At 39.3% G+C, this 19,085-nt stretch overlaps 1 protein-coding gene across 4 annotated transcripts in view; it reads right to left on the reverse strand.

Moving 5' to 3' along the window:
• The window catches only part of TTC39B (tetratricopeptide repeat domain 39B), a 70,010-nt gene that overhangs the window by 48,950 nt on the left and 1,975 nt on the right, over nt 1–19,085 (reverse strand). For 3 of the 4 annotated variants that reach the window (XM_048503295.1, XM_048503296.1, XM_048503297.1), the window contains exon 2: nt 6,037–6,071. In XM_048503295.1, coding sequence (XP_048359252.1) covers nt 6,037–6,071 — 35 coding nt within the window. Of the gene's footprint in view, nt 1–1,998; nt 2,309–6,036; nt 6,072–19,085 lie in introns of those variants that run through there. The other variant, XM_048503298.1, reaches the window with a different exon arrangement.

Consider the following 19,085-nt stretch of genomic DNA (forward strand, 5'->3'; position numbering starts at 1 on the left):
GCATAAATGGTAATGTCAACCCACTGGTTTAAAATAAAATGTTTGAAAGTGTTGATGTCTTTGGCTTCCTTCTTCAATAATCTCCTCCTCCAAGGCAGTGACTTGATCACCCACTGGTCTTGGAACATGATTAATAATTAATTGACAAGAATCAATCAGCATTCTAATCATTTCCCCCACAGCATGACATTGTTCTTGCACAATGGTGAATGCCACTGTGACCCACTTTGAAAATTCATCCTTTGACAGCATTATAAATTAAAATTACTGCACAAAGATAAATCTAGATTAACATTCGGCTGATAGCACTACGCCTTGCCCAAGCAGAAATAAGACATAAGATACAATCAGGTTTTCCTTATTCAGCAGCATTCAGCAACTTTTAAAAAACGCAATGGACTTTATGTTAGTGCAAGTGGATCGTAGGATACACAACACACTCTGTGTCCATGCAGTTTTGAACCCTTTAGAACAAATCTTTAGCAGTACTATTCTAAAGAGCGTTATCACCCATAAATCCCTGGGCATAGAAAGATGTAACTTTGTTTAGGATTGCACTCTAAACAGTGTGTTAGAAGTTGAGTGTTTCCTAAAGAAGAATATCCATCTTGTCTTTTAAAGTTTTTTTTAAATTATTTATTACATCTTTATCCCACCTTGTCTCTAACAGGCTCTGGGTGGAATATAACAGTCTCCTTTCTCCATTTACCCCTCACAACAATCCTGTAAGATTGGTTAGGTTGAAAGAGAGTGACTGGCCCAAGGTCACACAGCAAGCTTCACAGAGGAGTGGGGATTTGAACTTGAGTATCAAAGATGCCAGTCCGAGACGCCAAACTTTAAACCACAACTGACAGAAAGACTCCCCCCTCTGTTTTCTTCCACTTCACTTGGTTCAAGGTGCATGCTTCTCCAGGAAACATTGTTTAAAAGGATAAAATGGCAATAAAGCAGTTCCTTTGCAGCACAGCTATTTCCCTTACTCCCACACCTAATAATTTGTGCTACTAGTCTGCACAGAACCATTACTGCCTTAGTTCTCACTATCTTTAGTGCTGATTGTCCTTATTGCTGATTGTCCCCATCTCTTTCATCTAGAAACAGCAAGAATGTTTAGCAAATGAAGAACATCCTGACCTACACAGAGTACAGTGGAGGAAAAAAAATCTCTAGTATGACTCCACAATATTAAACACTGATAAAGAACTCTAGGGAGGTTGGAGAACCAGCACAACAGATTAAAAAATGTCTCTAGAGGAAAACGCAATCCGGTTACCCAGCATATAGGGCAACAATACCATGCCAGATGTTAATGGCAGTAGCACTGCGTCATGGAAATGTTGGCCTGGATCCAGATGCAAAATTGGGACTGAGTAATCTTTTTCTTTGACTTTCTGCAACTTTGCAGTATTTTACATAAAGTTTACTGTACAGTAATCTTATGTAATAGCTGTAGAACAGCCTTTTTATCTATGTTTTCAATGACTTCACATTAATTCAGCTCCCCCCCACCCCAACACTACTACTGGTAATTCATTAAATATAAGCTCCTGTGATTAAGACAAATGTAAGTCATTAGACAGAAAGGACTAATACTGTTTACTGAGTTTACTGAGACTCTCAGTAAACACCACATTTTACAGCCAGCTCATATGTATTCTACTGTGAGTTTCAGGCACACATCACAAAATACACGCCTTGCAGTATATTGCATCCTAGAGCATCCAAGGCAATTAAACCACTGACATCAGCAGAAAAAAAAATGACGACTACAAGAAACAAACTATGACAGGGTGAAGAAAAATCAATCATGTCTTAAACAAATCAATGTTAATTTTACCAGAAACAGTTAAAGACATGCTGAACTCACTGTATTTCCATTGCAAAATATAATTAATTCCTCTAAAATCATCACTGAAAACAGATTCCACAAAAGAAAAAAAATTACAAGCACCCTATCAGTAACTACTTAGTATAGACAAGACACAGTATACTCACAAAATTAAACGATTAGATAACTTTAGATGGAAGAAATGCAAATGCTATAGAAAGATAAGCCTCTCTCAGACACGTTTTGTATCCATCAGAAATAGAACAGCCAGTAGAAAGCACCCAGAGAGTACTTCATTCTCTGTGTTTTATTCCTCAGTACCCATGGGGTTCTCATCAATTAGTTATCAAGCAGAAAAATAGAAATGTCCACACAGTAGCAGCTGGTGTCACAGGAGCTCTCCATAACAGAATTTAAAAGAAATGTCAGTTAAAATAGCTGCAGCTACAGCAGTGCTGGTAGATGATGCCTCTGCAGAAAAGGATGATGGGAAATTTTCCCAATCTTTGCTGCAGCCTAACTCTAATCCATTACTATTTAGCAGCAAAGGAAAAAACTGGGAGCAAAGATAATACAATGATTTATATATTTAAAAGTTTAAAATAGTTGCCTCAGTGTTTTGCATTTCATTTATCATGAAATGTTTAAAATCAAATACAAAGGGAAACCATGCTATTTTACATTTTCTTTTAGAATAACAGAAAGCATCAGACAACAGAACTGCTTAATAATTAATTGACCCCATTCTAAATACAGTCCTACGATAACAATAACACTAGATAATTACTGGGAAAATACAGTTTATTTTTTAAAACATTTATGGTTTTCTAAAACTTTAAAACTTTCTTTTAAAAGGAGCTAGTATAAATATATACTATTGCGTACAAATCAAGGACATATGGGAAGACAGTGTAGTAAGAGCATGAAAACATGTATAAAGCCATCAATCTATATATATAAAAATCTAACAGTGTGTTTGTCTCTGATGGTCTCCCTCAGAAGCTGCTGGACAGATCGCCCCCAAATTTTCACAGGACGTCCCTCCCTGTTGAGGGCAGGTACTCGGACCTTCAAACCTCCGAAAGTCCATACCTGAGCCAGGTAAAAGGTCTTTTTCCTGGCGCACCAGGCCATGAAGCTGGCTCTGTTTAACTGTCACCCTTAGAATGTTCATGCAGCCTGTCTGTCTGTGGCCTGAGGGCTTGGTATGAGGGCTTAGAACCGTGGTGGCGAACCTTTGGCACCCCAGATGTTATGGACTACAATTCTCATCAGCCCCTGCCAGTATGGCCAATTGGCTATATCTGCAATTTTGCTTGCAGAAATGTAAAGCATTTATACCATTTTGTGCTATTTATATACCAAATAATACAACTTTTTATGTACGTTAAATGATAACTCATGTATTTTACATTGTTAAAGTAGTAGGATATGGTTAGGGCTGATAGGGGAGTAAGTAGTATGTATATACATTCTTCTGCAAATTTTCCATTCTTTTCTGGGATTGATAAACAGAAGAAAGTATGGTTGTTGTGGGCTTTCCAGGCTGTGTGGCTGTGGTCTGGTAGATCTTGTTCCTAACGTTTCGCCTGCATCTGTGGCTGGCATCTTCAGAAGTGTATCACAGAGAGAAGTATGTCCAGTGAGAAGGGAATATTTAGTGGGGTATATATTTTGTCCATGCCCCAAGGTGGGGAACCAATCAGTAAGTGGCCTTTGATTCTGATGTTTTTAAGTACTGGGAGCCAAGTTTTGTTAATTCTCAGAGTCTCTGGATTGGACAGTTACCTTTAGAAGTTGTCTATTAATTGCTCACTTATGCATTCCCATGTAGGCTGGTCTTCTCCTGGGCTGGTCTTTGAGTCTCCATGGCTTTCCACAATCCTTTCTCCAGTAGAAGGGCTTTCACGTACTCCTTCCAAACTTGGTAACTGCTCTCTCAAAACTTGTCCATGAATCAGCCATGCCGCACAGCTTAGGAAGTACACAATGCCACTATTACATGGATTTCTAATTGGTTTGACTGATCGAAGTGGGGGATCAAACCTGGTATTTCAGATTAGAGTTCACTGCTCTCAATCCCTTCACCAACTTCTAACTGCACAAACCAGTTCAAGTACTTAACTGATTCACTAGCTCTAAAAGACATAAAACTGATGCAAATGCTTATATTTATTTGAGAGTGCAGTGGGCCAATATCATTCCAGCCGTCTGTAGGAACTCTCTAGAGTTATTTTCATCAATCCCTAGTGCTCTTCCAATTCCATTTTCCCCATGAATCTGGGCTCCTCTATCAAGAGGTAATAAGGTAATCTTTAACCACAGTTTTAAGATTAAAAAGCTAACTTTTCTTAAACAATTCTGGTTTCTATTTCTGCAGTAATACAGAATTTAGATCTTTGGTATGGGAAAAGGGAAAAAACAGGACAGTGTGTCGTGCCCCTGGACTGTTCAATGAAGAGACTCTGTGTTCAGATGATTTCTTTATTATGAAACCACATCAAGAATAAGAATTTAGACTTCTATTACAAGAACTAACCATAACCAGCAAAGCACCCTTCATTATACCCCATGTCACACCCCACATCACCTAACATCACCACTGGCTACCAATTCCCAAAGGAGGATGGCACCCCTCCAGTCCCATGGTCTAGAGAAGATGCAGCCTCCCTTGCGGTCAGAACAACCTACATCCCACACTACTGCCAGAACTACAACATCAGGTGTCTAATGAGCTGTTAAGGCATTGCTCAGGAAGCAAAGTACAAAGGGTGAGAAAATGCAACCACAGCAAATAAGAGGGAGCGGGAATGAGGAGAGAAAGGATCCCACATCCCAGGCAGGAGACTTGGCAGGATCAAACAAGGGCTGATCACAACACAATGATAGTCAAGTCTAGCATTTCTTGTAAACAAGTGAGTCACTCCTTGCTGTGGCCTCAGATCAGAGCCCTTTACATTTCTAGGTAAGAGCTTTCCCCAGCATGAGCCTTCCTGGTTGCCTCCATTATATCTAAACAGTTCAGACAGTGCTTGGATCCTACTCCTATATCTCTGCCCACTCCTACAGCTTTGTACCTTCTCAAAGTGACAGGTTCCTTCCCTTATTCCACCCCACCCCCTTCTCCCTGTTATCTTTTAAGATCCTTCAACCAGTTCTTCCCTGAGTTCTTTGGGGGATGGGTTTGATTGCTGCCTTATCCTCCCCCAACCCAGTTTCTCCTTTTCTGGTGGCTTCTTCTTCATCACAGCTATTGGATTTCTCAGCAGTCTCTCTGCTGCAGGTCCCTTCCCATCTACCCCTGCTTTCCTGTCACCCTGACCACTGGAATTTAAATCCTGCAGACAAACAGTTGAATCTCATTCTCCCAGCAGCAGAAATATGTCACTTCCAGCCCAGTCATTTTTTTCCCATGCTTGAGCTGTGGGAAGTGCCCTGCCACCATTCACGCCCTGAGAAGCTGGCTTGACAACCACAGAGTGATACAATTATTTATTCTTACCTTAATAATGTTAGATAAAGGAATCTGAACTCATATTATCATTATTAGTCATATACACCTGGCATTCATACAGCACATTTTAAATTTTCAAAACTGATCACATACATTCTCATTAAAAGGTCTGTTAACCAATTCTTTACCAATTAACAGCTTTGCTTCATGGTGCCACTGTAAAGGTTAAAGACCCAGCATTCTATGGACAGGATCAATCACACAGGTCTTTTCTATTTTCTTTTTATGATGTAAACTATATTTTACATGCAGTTATTAGTATGTGCAGAGGTTTAGCAAGGGGGGAAAGCGCTCAGTGCACCGGTGCGTCCTCTGCCCCCGTTCCGCCCTGGAATGCCCCTCCCACCCCGGAATGCCCCTGCAACGCATCCACAGGGGTGCAAACCTGGTGCACTGCGCCCTCCCCGAAAGTGAGTAAGTCTGTGAGTAAGTGTCAAACGTGTGAGTAAGCCTGTGAGTAAGTGTCAAACGAACAAGCAAGATACTGTCTGATCTGAAGATCCTTTCCCTCAGTCAGAAATAATGAGTTGGGAAAAAAAGGAGTAGCAGAGATGGAATGAAGGCGAAACAGTGCAGGCAATAACTGAAGGCAGTGTTGAAAGTACAAAATTGATAGTGTAACTTCTAGTTTTATTTTCTATTCCCCCTCTATTCAACTTGCAGAATAAGGCAATAATAAAATCTCACTTACACTGGGATGTTTTCAAAGGCATCTTCAAAGCTCTCCTGCAAATTTAGTGAAAATGAATTGTTAGCAAGTTAAAATAATGAATTAAATTAAAGCTATTTTATGAACCTGTTTTATGGGGTCAGTGGTTTATAAATAAAATAAATAGTTATTATAATTATAAAAATTAAGTACCCAGCTTCTTTACGTATTAGACTATACATTCACACAGAACTTCTAATCTACCCTGAGAACAGGGGATAACACTTCCATCCAAAGCTGTTTTTCTGGTTAAAATCACCCTTTCCGAGCTGCTTTTCCATCCATAAGGAAAAAGAAATGTTAGAGACAAATATGAACTTGTGTTCTGAACCAGTTATAGAACTGAGAATTTGACATCTCTAAAGGTTAAATGGAACATAATTTTACTGTTAACATAAAACATATATCATTGTTATAAAAAGCTTTATGCAGAATGTACTCTAGAATCAAAGCAATAATTTTCTTGAAAAAACAATCCACCTATTTCAAATGTATAAAGTAAATACTGAAAAAATTAGTTTACATGGTAACTCAAATGGGGAAAGGGTGAAGGGGCATAGGAGCAGACTGACTTTATGCCCCTTCACCCTTTCCCCATTAGAGTTACCGTGTAAACTAACGGACCTTTGTGGTAGTATATCTGCTAGATATGCTGTCATAAGTGGCCGTTTGTCAGTGCAGAGCACTAGCACAGCTTCTCCACTTTTGTGTGCTAGCACAGCTGCAGCACAGGGAGCTATGCTGATGTGGAATCAACATTATTCGGTTCATTATGCCTGTTGGGAAAGGAACACTTCCTTTTTTGAGCACAAAGTTACACCATCAAAAACAGAAGTACAACCCATAAGACTCCACAATAAACATCATTTTAATACCACCACCACCACCACCATTCCCCACTGAAACAGCCCTGCAAACATGGTTCAAAATAGCTAAGAATTCCAACTAGGGAGAGACCAGTGGGAAGGTTCCCTAGCACTTACCAGGATCCCTCCCCAGGATCCAATGGCAGTACCCCTGTCCTTTAAAAGTCAGGGCATCCCACACTTCAGAAGGCAGGGCATGCAGCGCAGAATGTGGTGTGGACTTAGACTGAGCAACACAGTAGCTAGGTTAAAAAAAACCCCACACACTTTGCACCTTTAGAAAACAATCCTAAACAGGACTGATCAGAAGTAACTTCCATGTTTTAATTAGACTTATTCTGAGGAAAATATCCTCTAAGGATGCAATTCTGAGCCTTAAACTCAGCAAAACTGCTAAATAGTGTTCACTACGTTAGTGTCAATTAGCTGCATCCATGCAGGCAAGTTTAACTGAAGTTTTGCAGTTGCACAAGCTCTTTATTCAGATTGCTACATATCTTTTTTTAATAGTGGCATAGATACTTCAGATGGTAATCTATATTTCAAAACAACGTTGTATATTGGTTCTATCTGAAAACAGTTTTACCTGGTCACCTCTAGCTGCTCTGATATAGGTTTCTTTTAGAAATGTCGCAATTTTTAAAAAGAAAATGTCACAACCAAGACCAGCTGAAGTCAAGTATTTTGAAATCCTACAAACATACATGTAAAAATAAATCTTAGTGGGATTTTCAAAATTTCATTATATTAAGATAATTATGAATCATACTTTTTCTTTATGGTCAGTGAAAAGTGCCATGACTTGACATTTGTTTTTAAATTATGTTTTTAAAATAGTTCTTCCTGTGAAGCTGGAAAAATATGACTCATTTACATAGAAGCTGACTGGTGTCTAGATGGAAACAGACAATGTGAGTAGTTCAAGCTGTGTGTAAAATGCTTTAGTGAAAGAGATGTATTATCTAGATGAAATGTGCCAGTTATACCTTTTACCACAAATGCTTTGATACTTCTATAAAATAGTTACTACCACACACATAACAGTCATAGAACCAATTTGGTTCTATACTTACACACTTTTATGTATTCCAGATAGGAGTACATAAATACTCAACACAGAATGCAATGCTGATAAACTTATTCAACATGATACCTATCGAGTCAATACAAACATCACAGCAAACATATTTTCTTTGCTTCTAACTTTAAGTGCTTTAACCGCTTGCAACTTCTAAACTGAAAAGCTTTATTTATTTTATTTTAAAAATAAATTTTTTACTTCTACTTCTACCCTCTTTACTTCTACCCTCTCAACAAGAGCCAAGTCTAGCTTGTAGAAGATTATGAATTTCACTGAACTGAGCCACCTGCATTCAGACAGTATGGCAAATTAGAGTTTGACTAAACTGGGAAATGTTCAAATTCTGTACCTTAGGCAATGGAGGTCAAAACAGCATGAGAACACAGAAAACAAGCCAGATTCATGCACAATGCTGACAAAGCCAAGTTAGAGTTTGTTACAATGTCTGAATGTATGACTCATTTAGTTTTGCAAGGGTTTGGGATAAATAATTCTAAATAGGCTCATTTAGTTTTGCAAGGGTTTGGGATAAATAATTCTAGAAAACCATTTGGGAAACTAACCCTGTTCTTGGAAGAAACTAGTATTTAATTGCAGCAATTGTAGGACTTTGATCCAGTTGATAAACTCCAATCCAGTGAACCATCACACAAGCAGATAGATTTACTGTGGAATTTACTAAGCAGCCACACCCTTTTGATCCCATTGACTTCAATGGACTCAGAAAGGTATAACTCTGTCTAGAACTCAAGGTTCAAATCTTTTAATATCTATACCAGCCCTGACGTGAATAGCTCAGGACAGTCTTATCAAATCTCAGAAGCTAAGCAGGGCCGCCCATAGGAATACTACAGTTGCTAATGCAGAGGCAGGCAATGGCAAACCACCTCTGAATGTCTCTTCCTGTCAAAACCCCCATGTGACTAGACAGCCAACACCCCCCACCGCCCAATACCAAACATACTGGAAGAGGCATAATTTAAAAGGCCTACCTCGTCCCATATGACTTGTTGGTCATTTATTATCAACTTCAGAGGCAATGCTAAGTGCACACTACTTTCTGAAAAAAGGTGGATGAGCATTTGAGGCAACCCTGAGCCTTCGAGGAGGGTGGTATATAAATGTAACAAATAAATAAATAAATAAATAAATAAATAAATAAATAAATAAATAAGGGTTGCCAGGCCAGGGGGGGGGGGACTTATCGATAGCTGGGTTCCTTGCTAGTGATGCGCTGACACCACACCCTGGTTCAACCACTGAGTTTTGCCCAAATGCCAGAGCATCCCTGGCATCCCCCAGAGATGGGTTGACCTCACTTCTGGGTATTTGGGTGTGTGTGACATCAGGCACTGTTTCCTTTCATCTACCTCTTTGCTAGCCGGCCAAGCACCTGCTGGGGGCAGGGGATTCCCAGCCCCAGGGGGCAGGAATGGCAAGCCTCCTTGAGACAGTTTTCTGTGCTGCACAGCCTCTGTTGTGGAACCCCTACTCACAGATGTTTGCCTTGCAACAAGCTTGCCGAACTTTTGATTAAAATGTTTCCATTGTGCAAATGTTTTGGTTTGTGCTGACTTTTGCTGTTATGTTCCTACCTCTCTTATTATTAGTTTTATTCTTTTCCTGCTAAATTTATTATAAAATATATATTTCTTGTAGTTTGTTACTGTGTTTTCATAACAGTAGATATTGTATTGCTGATCACTGTTCATTGATTGGAATGATTGTTGAAAGCCCCTTTGGGAGCATATATGTTAAAGAATTTAAAACATATATCTTTTAAATGTTTAAAATAATAAAATGGAATGATCCCATGTATGGCACTTGGGACTTTTTGGAAAATGAACAGAATAAAAATACAAGAGTTTTTCTGAAAATTACTTTCTCCTATTAGAACTACCATTTTGAAATATATTGTACCTTTTTCTAGCCTTCATCTTTCCCCCCTAATTTGGAATGTGTGCCTGTTACTTGTACAATAGGAAAGAAGAATAAAACTGTTTGAATTCCCTTTGTTACAGAAAGGTGAAATACCAGTTTATTACACTTCTGTGATTGAAAACGACAGTGTCTCTATACCTAGCTAATTTGTAAAAATGGAGGAAGCCTTTTGGGCTACACTATATATTTCAGAGTTTAATCTAATCTAGTTATATTTTGTTCCTCCTTGGTTACTACTCATTAACAGCCCAATCCAAAGGGAGGGGGGAGTACAGTGGTGGCTGTAGCCACTGCTAGAGCACTGCCTCCAAAGAGGCTATTAGCAGAGCAAGCGCTGGGGAGAAGCGAAAACTCCTGTCTGTCCCAGGAAAACTGACAGGCACACTTATGCCATTCTTTTTGCTGGTGTAAGTCTGCGTCGCTGAAGTGGATCATTCCTGGGCTGAAAGCCCTTTGGAAGTCAACTAAAGCCAGCTCCGCCCCCCACCCCCACCCCAGAACCCCCCCCCATATATGCTGGTGCAGCTTCCAGCAGCACAGTAGCAGCTGTGTAAAGGAAAATATCCCAGTTCCTATGCTGCAAAGCTATGTGATGCTGTGCCACCAAAGTAAGACCCTCTGCTCTGACATCCGTGCTACTTTGTACTGCACTGGTGGCACTGGCACTGGTGGCACTGGCACTGGTGGCACTGGCACTGGCACTTTGTACTGGCACTGGTGGCACAACCCTCCCACTGCTTCCAATGAAGCTTTAGACTGCAGTCTTAGAGAGACTATCTGTAAGAAGCTGCATTAGTGAACCTTTCACCAGTGTGGATTGAACAAATTTATATAAATAGTAATGATTGCTATTGGTTTTGTGGATAGATGAAACCAATTTGTTCAAAGTGGAGTCATATTGTGATACAGCAAAGTTGTACTGGGAGATAGTGTCAAATTGATTGTCTTCTGTTATTCTTTTGAGAAACTTGGTAGAACTGGTTCTGCTTAATTATATAGTGTTCATTCCAAAACAATATCAAACTTACTGGCTGCCATGAGGCAGGTTTTTGCAAAAGTTTGGAAGTCAAAGTTAAGATTGTAGAAAACAGATGGGCTAAATAAAGCAAATATATGAATTACTAAAAATAAATTTTATTTCAGAAATCTCAAGATATGGTGAGAGTTACAAGAATTTGGAACTTCATAATGCTGAGGATTAAAATGGGTTTTTAATTGGCTGTTGTATTCAATTGCATTTGTAACATTTGTATTTTGATACTTCATAAGCAAAAATATCAATGTAAATGAGCATAAATATACTTTAACTCAATTTTTAAAAAGAACTGGGATACAACTGGTATCAGATATCAGGAGGGAAAATTACTGGTGCATAACAGAATGCTAAATGCTTACAGAACTGCCACCACCAAACCACCTGAAAATAGCTACCTTTTTTTACACACTGTTGTATTTACATTTGCTCTTTTTGAAGTGAAAGTTACAATTCTCATGACTGAAAAAAACTTCAAGTTTCTAAAATATGAACCATTAAAGTCATGTACATTCTAGGTTGCCCTGACTTGGATGTCCAGGCCAACCCGATTTCATCCAGATCCCAGAAGCTTAGTATGATTGTCCCTGGTTAGTATTTAGATGGGAGACCACCAAGAAATTCATGCAGATCAAAGACAATGATGAACCATCTCTCTGTTAGTCTCTTGCCTTGAAATCCCAACAGGGTTGCTGCAAGTCAGCAGCAACTTGATGACAGTTTACACACAAAAACACAAATTGTAGGCTCACCCTCCTTTTATATTAGACATCTTACCATAGGCTACATATCTAGAGTTTTTCTCAGTTACACTGAAATATCCAGTCTTACCTCAGTTTATACAGCATCGCTAGGGACAAACAGAATCGCTGGTACAAAGCCTTTGGGTTGTTTGTATGTCATTACCTCATGGAGTGCTGCATTGATCTAGAGCTGTGGTGGCGAACCTTTGGCACTCCAGATGTTATGGACTACAATTCCCATCAGCCCCTGCCAGCATGGCCAAGGGGCTGATGGGAATTGTAGTCCATAACATCTGGAGTGCCAAAGTTTCGCCACCACTGATCTAGAGCAGTTAAAGATGTACTGTCTTATTATTTATACTGCCAGTTATCTTGAGTTCTTATAAGGTAGAAAGGTGACTAATAAATGTTTTAAATAAAGAGAACACTGTCTAACTGCCTCAGTTATCAGATTGACAATCAGCTTATCAGTTTAATAATAATTCATAAAAATTAATACAAATATTCTAAGGAGATGTTAAATCTTCATATCTTAAACCTGCACTGCTTCATGGTTTATGCTAATTACAGAATCTCTACTCTGAAATTTGAGTGACTTCAGTGTTTTGGTATTCTTGTTTACAGAAAGAAAAAATGCCTCAACTGTCTGTTTTCTATCATACTTATGTGATGTCATTGACCTCAGAATTATACCCTGCATCTCTAAACACATCCAATAACGGAAGACTAAACAGAACTACACATTGTCTCAGCAAATATAGGCTCTCAAATCTATAGAATATTTACAAAACTAATTTTAGAAAGATTTTGAAACAAAATAAAATAATCAAATTAACCTTTTACATTAGAAGAGAAAGAAAGTTACAGAAGGGGCATCAGTGACCGCTCTTCCCCTGCAAAGCATAGGGTAGCGCAATCCAGAAGCGGGGATAGAATGGGCTGTGGGAGCAGTGCCAGGCTGCACCATCATGCCTTCCCCCTCTAGCAGCGCAAGAGGGATCCCCACCAGTGGCGAAGGCAAAGACACCAGAAGCTAGGTGCCCCACAGCTCTGTGGAGGTGAAACCCAGAAATGGGCGCCACCATGGAACAACACTGGCATCCGATAGATGCCAGCACACAGGGGAATGGGCACACAGGAGCAGATTTTAGAGCCAGGCCTTCAGACTTATGCTACCCAGAAAGGTGGCAAAACTCTTGTTAAATCCTATGGAGGGATTCCAGGGTTTTTTTCAAAAAAAATTTTGCTGCCTCCTCATGCTGCCTAGAAGCCCTCTGGAGGCGGCACAGCAGTACAACAGCAGCACCATCCCCAGCTGCCTCAGCCTATGGATTGGGCTGTTAATCTACTTTACCTACCATCTGACATTAATTCCCTACATTTTTTTAAAGGCTTGCCTTTCCTGGCTTTTGCACCTCCAGCCTTTTTTGTTTCTATGTGCTGCCTTTTGAAGGACAAGGTCATCCTCTTGTATTCTTTAAGCTTTACCCTAACAATCAGAAGTACATTTTCCATGCTGTTCTCTTGTACATTATTTCCCTTGGAGTCCTTATTTAACATCACATCTATGTAATCAGACAAAGAAGTGTATTTGACCTCTCTTGAGCATCTTTAATGAAAGACACAATTGCTGCTACAAGCTTAAGATCAAAATCAAAATAGACCTTTCCTTCAGTAGTCACCTCTTTGATCTAAGGTTTCAAGTCAAGCCACACTAAATTATTTTCCTTTATTATTACATTAATATATTACTATATATTCTAAATTCTACTTTATTTCTATACAGGCATATGCAAATCATTCAAAAATGAAGAAATGCCTTTGAAAAAGTGTAAGTAAATATGCAAATTTGCTGCTACAAACTCATTGTTTGAATGGATATAGTGCAGAACAAATGGACACAAACATTTTCCATGCTCATAGTGGGAGCTGGTGAATTTTAGGTGCTGTGTTGGGGGCAAGAAAAATGTTTAAACAGAGAACATACAGAAGTTTTCTTTCAGACTTCAAAGGCAGTCCATAAGAGTGAACCATTCTTAACAGGTAGCTGTTAAAAGTTCACAGTTCCCCTCAATAAAACTGCAGAACATGTTAGTGTTGTAAGGGCAAATACTTTTACATAGCACCTTCAAGAGTGAACTAATAGCTTTTACGTAAGAATTGACTGATAAGCACAAATAACTCTCCAGGAAGCAGTCAGATCTCATTTGTTGAATGCCTATGGCATGAAAATTACTCCAAAAGTGACTTGTCCAGTATTACCTCCACTACCTTCTCTAACATCTCTCAATTGCCTCACTGATTCTGACTGGCATAGTTTTGCAAATTCAGTACATTTTCTGTGTTCTCACTTATTAAAAAACCAGCTCTAATCTTTCTTCCTTCATCACCTCAATGTCCAAGATCTGGAGTTCAGATTTTGGTTCTGTTTTCCATTGTTCTGTTTAATAGCCCTTGTTTTTATCTAGCCACCTCCTTAAAAACTTAGTGCTTCTGTGCAGATTGTATCTTTTGCTGGTGAAGGACAACTAAGAACAGAAAGAAAAGGATTTTAAGAATAAGGAGTCTCAGACTCAGGCCCCTGAGGGCCAGCACAGCAAGAGAAACAACAAAACTACAGCTAACTTAGCTCATTCTAAAGCTGAGGAACTCTGGATGCATTGCTTGGGTGCAGGAGACTGCTAGTCAATGAAACAGGAAAGTAGAAAGTCACTTTAGAAGCACTTTCAAAATTTAATGTTGTTAAAAAATTAAATTTAAAAATCCTATTATTTCAAAGGGGAAAAAAAGACTGTTAAGTTCATCTGACACACTTCATCTTATTCCTTTTCAAGGCCCATGGGACAGATTACATTTGGCACAGTACTCTTGAGACCCCAATCCCCACCAAAGCTTTTCCTTGCTTTCTTTTCCCTTCCACCTACTCAATATAGTCCAGCCAAACCCACCAAACAGTCCTCCAATGCTCCACACACGTATATGCAGAATGAAGCCACCTCCCTCTGCAAAAGCTTTGTCCCTTCCCATCCCGACCCCTACTAGTCAGTCTTCCAGTGCTTTGTACATGTAACTTCGACATGGAAGACCTCCCTGCCACAAAAACTCTTTTGACGTCTCTATTCCTCTTAACCAGCTACTACTCATTCCCATAGTCTGCCCATCCTCCAGTGGTCTGTACATGCTTGCAGTGTGGGTCCCCCTCTCACCAAAGAAACTGACCTTTCCCTGGGGAATTTATTGGAAGTATGGGCAGGGTAGAACAGCTGCTGAGGTAGGTTGGTTGGCAGGGAGAGGGAGAAAGAATGCAAAGGAGAGTTTTTGTGCCCAGCACAAAAACAAACAAAAAATTGTGGTTTTAAATTTATTTTCGCCCCTGAGAATTTCCTGGTGCTCAATTTGTTGTTTCCTTCCCTAGTTCTGATGCTGTTTATTGCCCTTCTTGAGAACATCTCTCCCATCATATCTCTGACAACACTTCTAGTCATGTGATGGTGATGTCACAGTCAAAGACCTGGCCCAGCCTTTGGGTGGAAGCAACTCTGAACTCTGTTGGCTCTAAACCAGTAAACTCAAAACGCCAAAATATATTTTTAAAATTTATTAAAGTAACGTGCTAAAATACAAGTTTAAACAACAGTGAAATGCATATCAAAGTGCAATACAGTTACACAAAGAAAATATTAAAAGCCTAGAGTCTACATACCATAAAGAAATACTTGCAAGCAAAAGGTACTACTTGTCTTCAGTATACGTGCAAAATTCCAATAGAATTTCAGGCAGAGTGGAGGGCAAGAAACATAGGAGGAGATCATTGCTAACACTGAGTGAACCAATTTATGATTTAGGCTGGCCACAATAGGTGGCTATTAATTGACCAACCACTCTGATCAGAATATTCTAGATTATGAACAGGTTTACCCAGCTCCTCTGAAACAAAACTTTCTCAAACGTTCACCAAGCAACTGGTCTCATCCAGTTCAAATTAATGAGGATGATACCATTTTTCCAAACATAGTAATCTTGAGAAGATAAATGCTCACCCCCACCCCCCAATTAGCGACACCTGAACTTTCTTAACACATGAGAAAGGAAAAGGATTTTTACTAGGCCTAAACATTCAAAATGGATTCTTTCTTGACAGTCACATTTCTTCCTGTCATCTTTTTATATCTCAGAGGCTCCCATGATGTCTGCTGTGGGTTAATTAAAGGTGGATCGTGGCTCTGGAAATATTGAAGACCATGTTTCTACAATTAAACACTAGTATAAAAGTATGTGATGAAAAGCAGCTTCAGAAAGCTATAATGCTGAGCCAAGGAGTGGTATGGGAAGTGTGCTTAACCTTTTCCCCAGTGGCCATTTTCCTCTGCTCAAACCTACCTGTCCCCAAAACAGTTCCCCTCATCCCTAACTAAGTACATATTTACTTTTGTATCATACTGGTTATCCCGTAACCTGAACCCGAGTAAATAATTACACACATGCTACTTTTAGAAAAGCATTGGAATACTTATAAAAGGCATCCAGTGTCATTACATGGCTCACTGTGTTGTGCAACTTGAGACAGGTGAGAGAAACTTTGAGAGAAAGCAGCAAAATGAATATTTAACATGGGTAAGCTCAGGGTTTGTGGCTTAGTACTCACAACTTGGTTTTCGTATTAAAAGCATAACAATTATATCCATGGAGAATTATAGCAATAGCTTAATACTGCAGTACAAAATATTTCATAATTTTAAACCTGATCAGTCCAAATTAAATTAACTAGTTATGACCAGTGGCATGTATCCAAAGACTTGAAAACATTACAGCACTACATTTTCCCACCACCTTCACTGATGCCTTCTTCCATTTCTTCATGGATATCAGCAGCCCTCATAAACAGCAGACCCTCATAAACCGGAGCAAAATGGGGTCTAGTAAGAGGGCAACTTGTTGATTCCTGCATTCCAAAGACAAGTAACCTTGGTTTGAGTCACAGGATACATGGCCCTAATTTTGAAGGAGATTTTTTCGTAATCTCATATTTACCACAAGAAAATATTTTTCTGTTTTCCTAGACAAGGATAGTGTTAGCAGCAAGAGGCTCCAAAATCAAGAAGCACTAGTTCCATTATGTTTGGATGTCTGCTCCTCACTGCTAACTGCGCGCGCGCGCGCACACACACACACACACACACACACCGGTCATTAAAGCAAATGAGATGATAGAATGATCCAACTCTGTTTAAAATTGCCCTGTAAATCTCAACCACACTTCATTGCCCCAGGTGGGTTTTATAAGAATTCAGCATAAACTAAATTGAGGTGTGCCATTAGCTTGCTTTTCATTGGATGGGCTTGGGCAGGACACTATGCTTCAGAGCTATTCTAAAGGCAAAACTATATTTCCATGACCTGTCTGAAAGAAGGAGGAAAAGGTTCTGAGGAAGAAAGTTTTGTAGAAAGTTTAAAGTAAAGGGTAAAGGGCTTCTGAGATATAGTAGAAAGTTTCCTAAAGTATGGTATCTGATCCATATCAGGTCTCAAGTCTTGTCTAGCTTCCAAAAAGTTGGGACAAATCAATATAAAACAGTTCCATTCAGAACACAGTGTATCCTGCCACAGAATCACAAAGCTGACTGCAAACACAGATGAAGAAATGGTGTTTGGGCAGTTCCTGGCTACATGGATAGAATATGTTGAAAAGGTGAAAGGCCTGACCTCTTAAAAGCGATTTCCTCACTGGTGATTAATCCTTGGATAGTCACCTGAAATATCCAGGTTCCCTTGAGATCTCCTCACAGCCAAACCGTGGAACACAGATGAGTCCCGTTTCTGGTGCTTCCTGCCCCCCTGCTTATCACAGGATTTTCCTGGACCTGCTTGTATATGCTTTTCGAAAAAAACACTCGAATGGGAGCTAATAGAAGATGGGGGCTACACATTTGAGGGTCCATAACTTTACACCATGAACCACACTTCACCAAACCTGGGTGGTATCATCAGGAGGGTCTCCTAAAGATACTCTGAAATTTTGGTGCTGCTAGTTTAACAATTGCACTCCTGACAGCAGGCACCCCGCCAAGGGGCAGACCTAGATGTCTTCACTAGAAACATGCTGCAGTGAGGATGTTGGAACCTGGATGAAAAGGTGCTGATTCTTTTGAAATTTGGTTGTATCTAGATTAAATGTTCAGTGGGAATTTGGCCAAAAAAGGGAAACTAGTCTAACAAATGGTGAATAGGAATCCCTGTAATAAATTATGGGAAAGTCAAGTATGCACGAAGTGAATTAAAAAACACATATTTAGAAGAAAAAAATTATACAACATCACATTGTATTACGTTGTTTTATGCTATGTTTTGAAATTGTGTTTACAAAATTGTGCTGATAAAACACAATTTCAATACGTAACATAAAATACATAACAATTTCAACTGATTTTTTCAAGAAAAATGGACAAGCTGTAGCAGTAGCAGCAAAGCAAAAAGTAAAGGTAAAGGCACCCCCCCCCCCCCCCCCGTGCAAACCCCAGGTGATTACTGACCCATGGAGTAATATCACATCACAAGGTTTATTAGGCAGACTGTGTTTCTCGGGTGGTTTGCCATTGCCTTTTCCAGTTGTCTACACTTTACCGCCAGCAAGCTGGGTATTCATTTTACCAACCTCAGAAAGAGGGAAGTCTGAGTCAAGCTTAAGCCAGTTATTTGAAACTGACTTCTAACAGGATCAAGCTCTGGTCATGAGCAGAACTTTAATTGCAGCGGCAATTGTACCATCAATTGGACATTATGGTCTTTCCTTGTATTAAAAAAGCCTAAATGATAGAGCACATCTAATAGAAAAGTTAAAACGCTCCAAAACCCTTCATAACCAGGCACAGTACTATCAGTTCACTTTTAATAAGTCCACAGCAAATAGTTTATGTAGCCCCAGTGACTCAGATATCAAAACGCTATATATAATATATAGTTTGACGAGCTTCCAGTATCTTCACCTCCATTGCCCATTTTAGAAAGTACAGTGTGCTACTTCCCCACCCCAACATTTCCCAAAACAAATATCAATTACAGAAGTGAAAGCATAAAAAAATTGAAGGGGGAGTGTTCTCTAAAAAATTTGATGGAGAAGAAAAATTCTCTGAACTATTTTGTTTTAGAATGAGTGAAATGCTTTTCAAGATGAGGTTTTACTCGTGCACAATACATAACTTTTTATGTAAAAGAAAACTATCTCCAGCAATAGGTAATGACAGTTACTTTATATACACCACAGAAATGTATACACAATGTATTTACAAAGATATATTCCTTGTATAAATGTGGAAGACTAAAGCCACAATTAATATACTACTATGTATTTGATTATATATTATCAAAGT

Source organism: Sphaerodactylus townsendi, linkage group LG07 (genome assembly GCF_021028975.2).
Source record: "Sphaerodactylus townsendi isolate TG3544 linkage group LG07, MPM_Stown_v2.3, whole genome shotgun sequence".
NCBI lineage: Eukaryota > Metazoa > Chordata > Lepidosauria > Squamata > Sphaerodactylidae > Sphaerodactylus > Sphaerodactylus townsendi.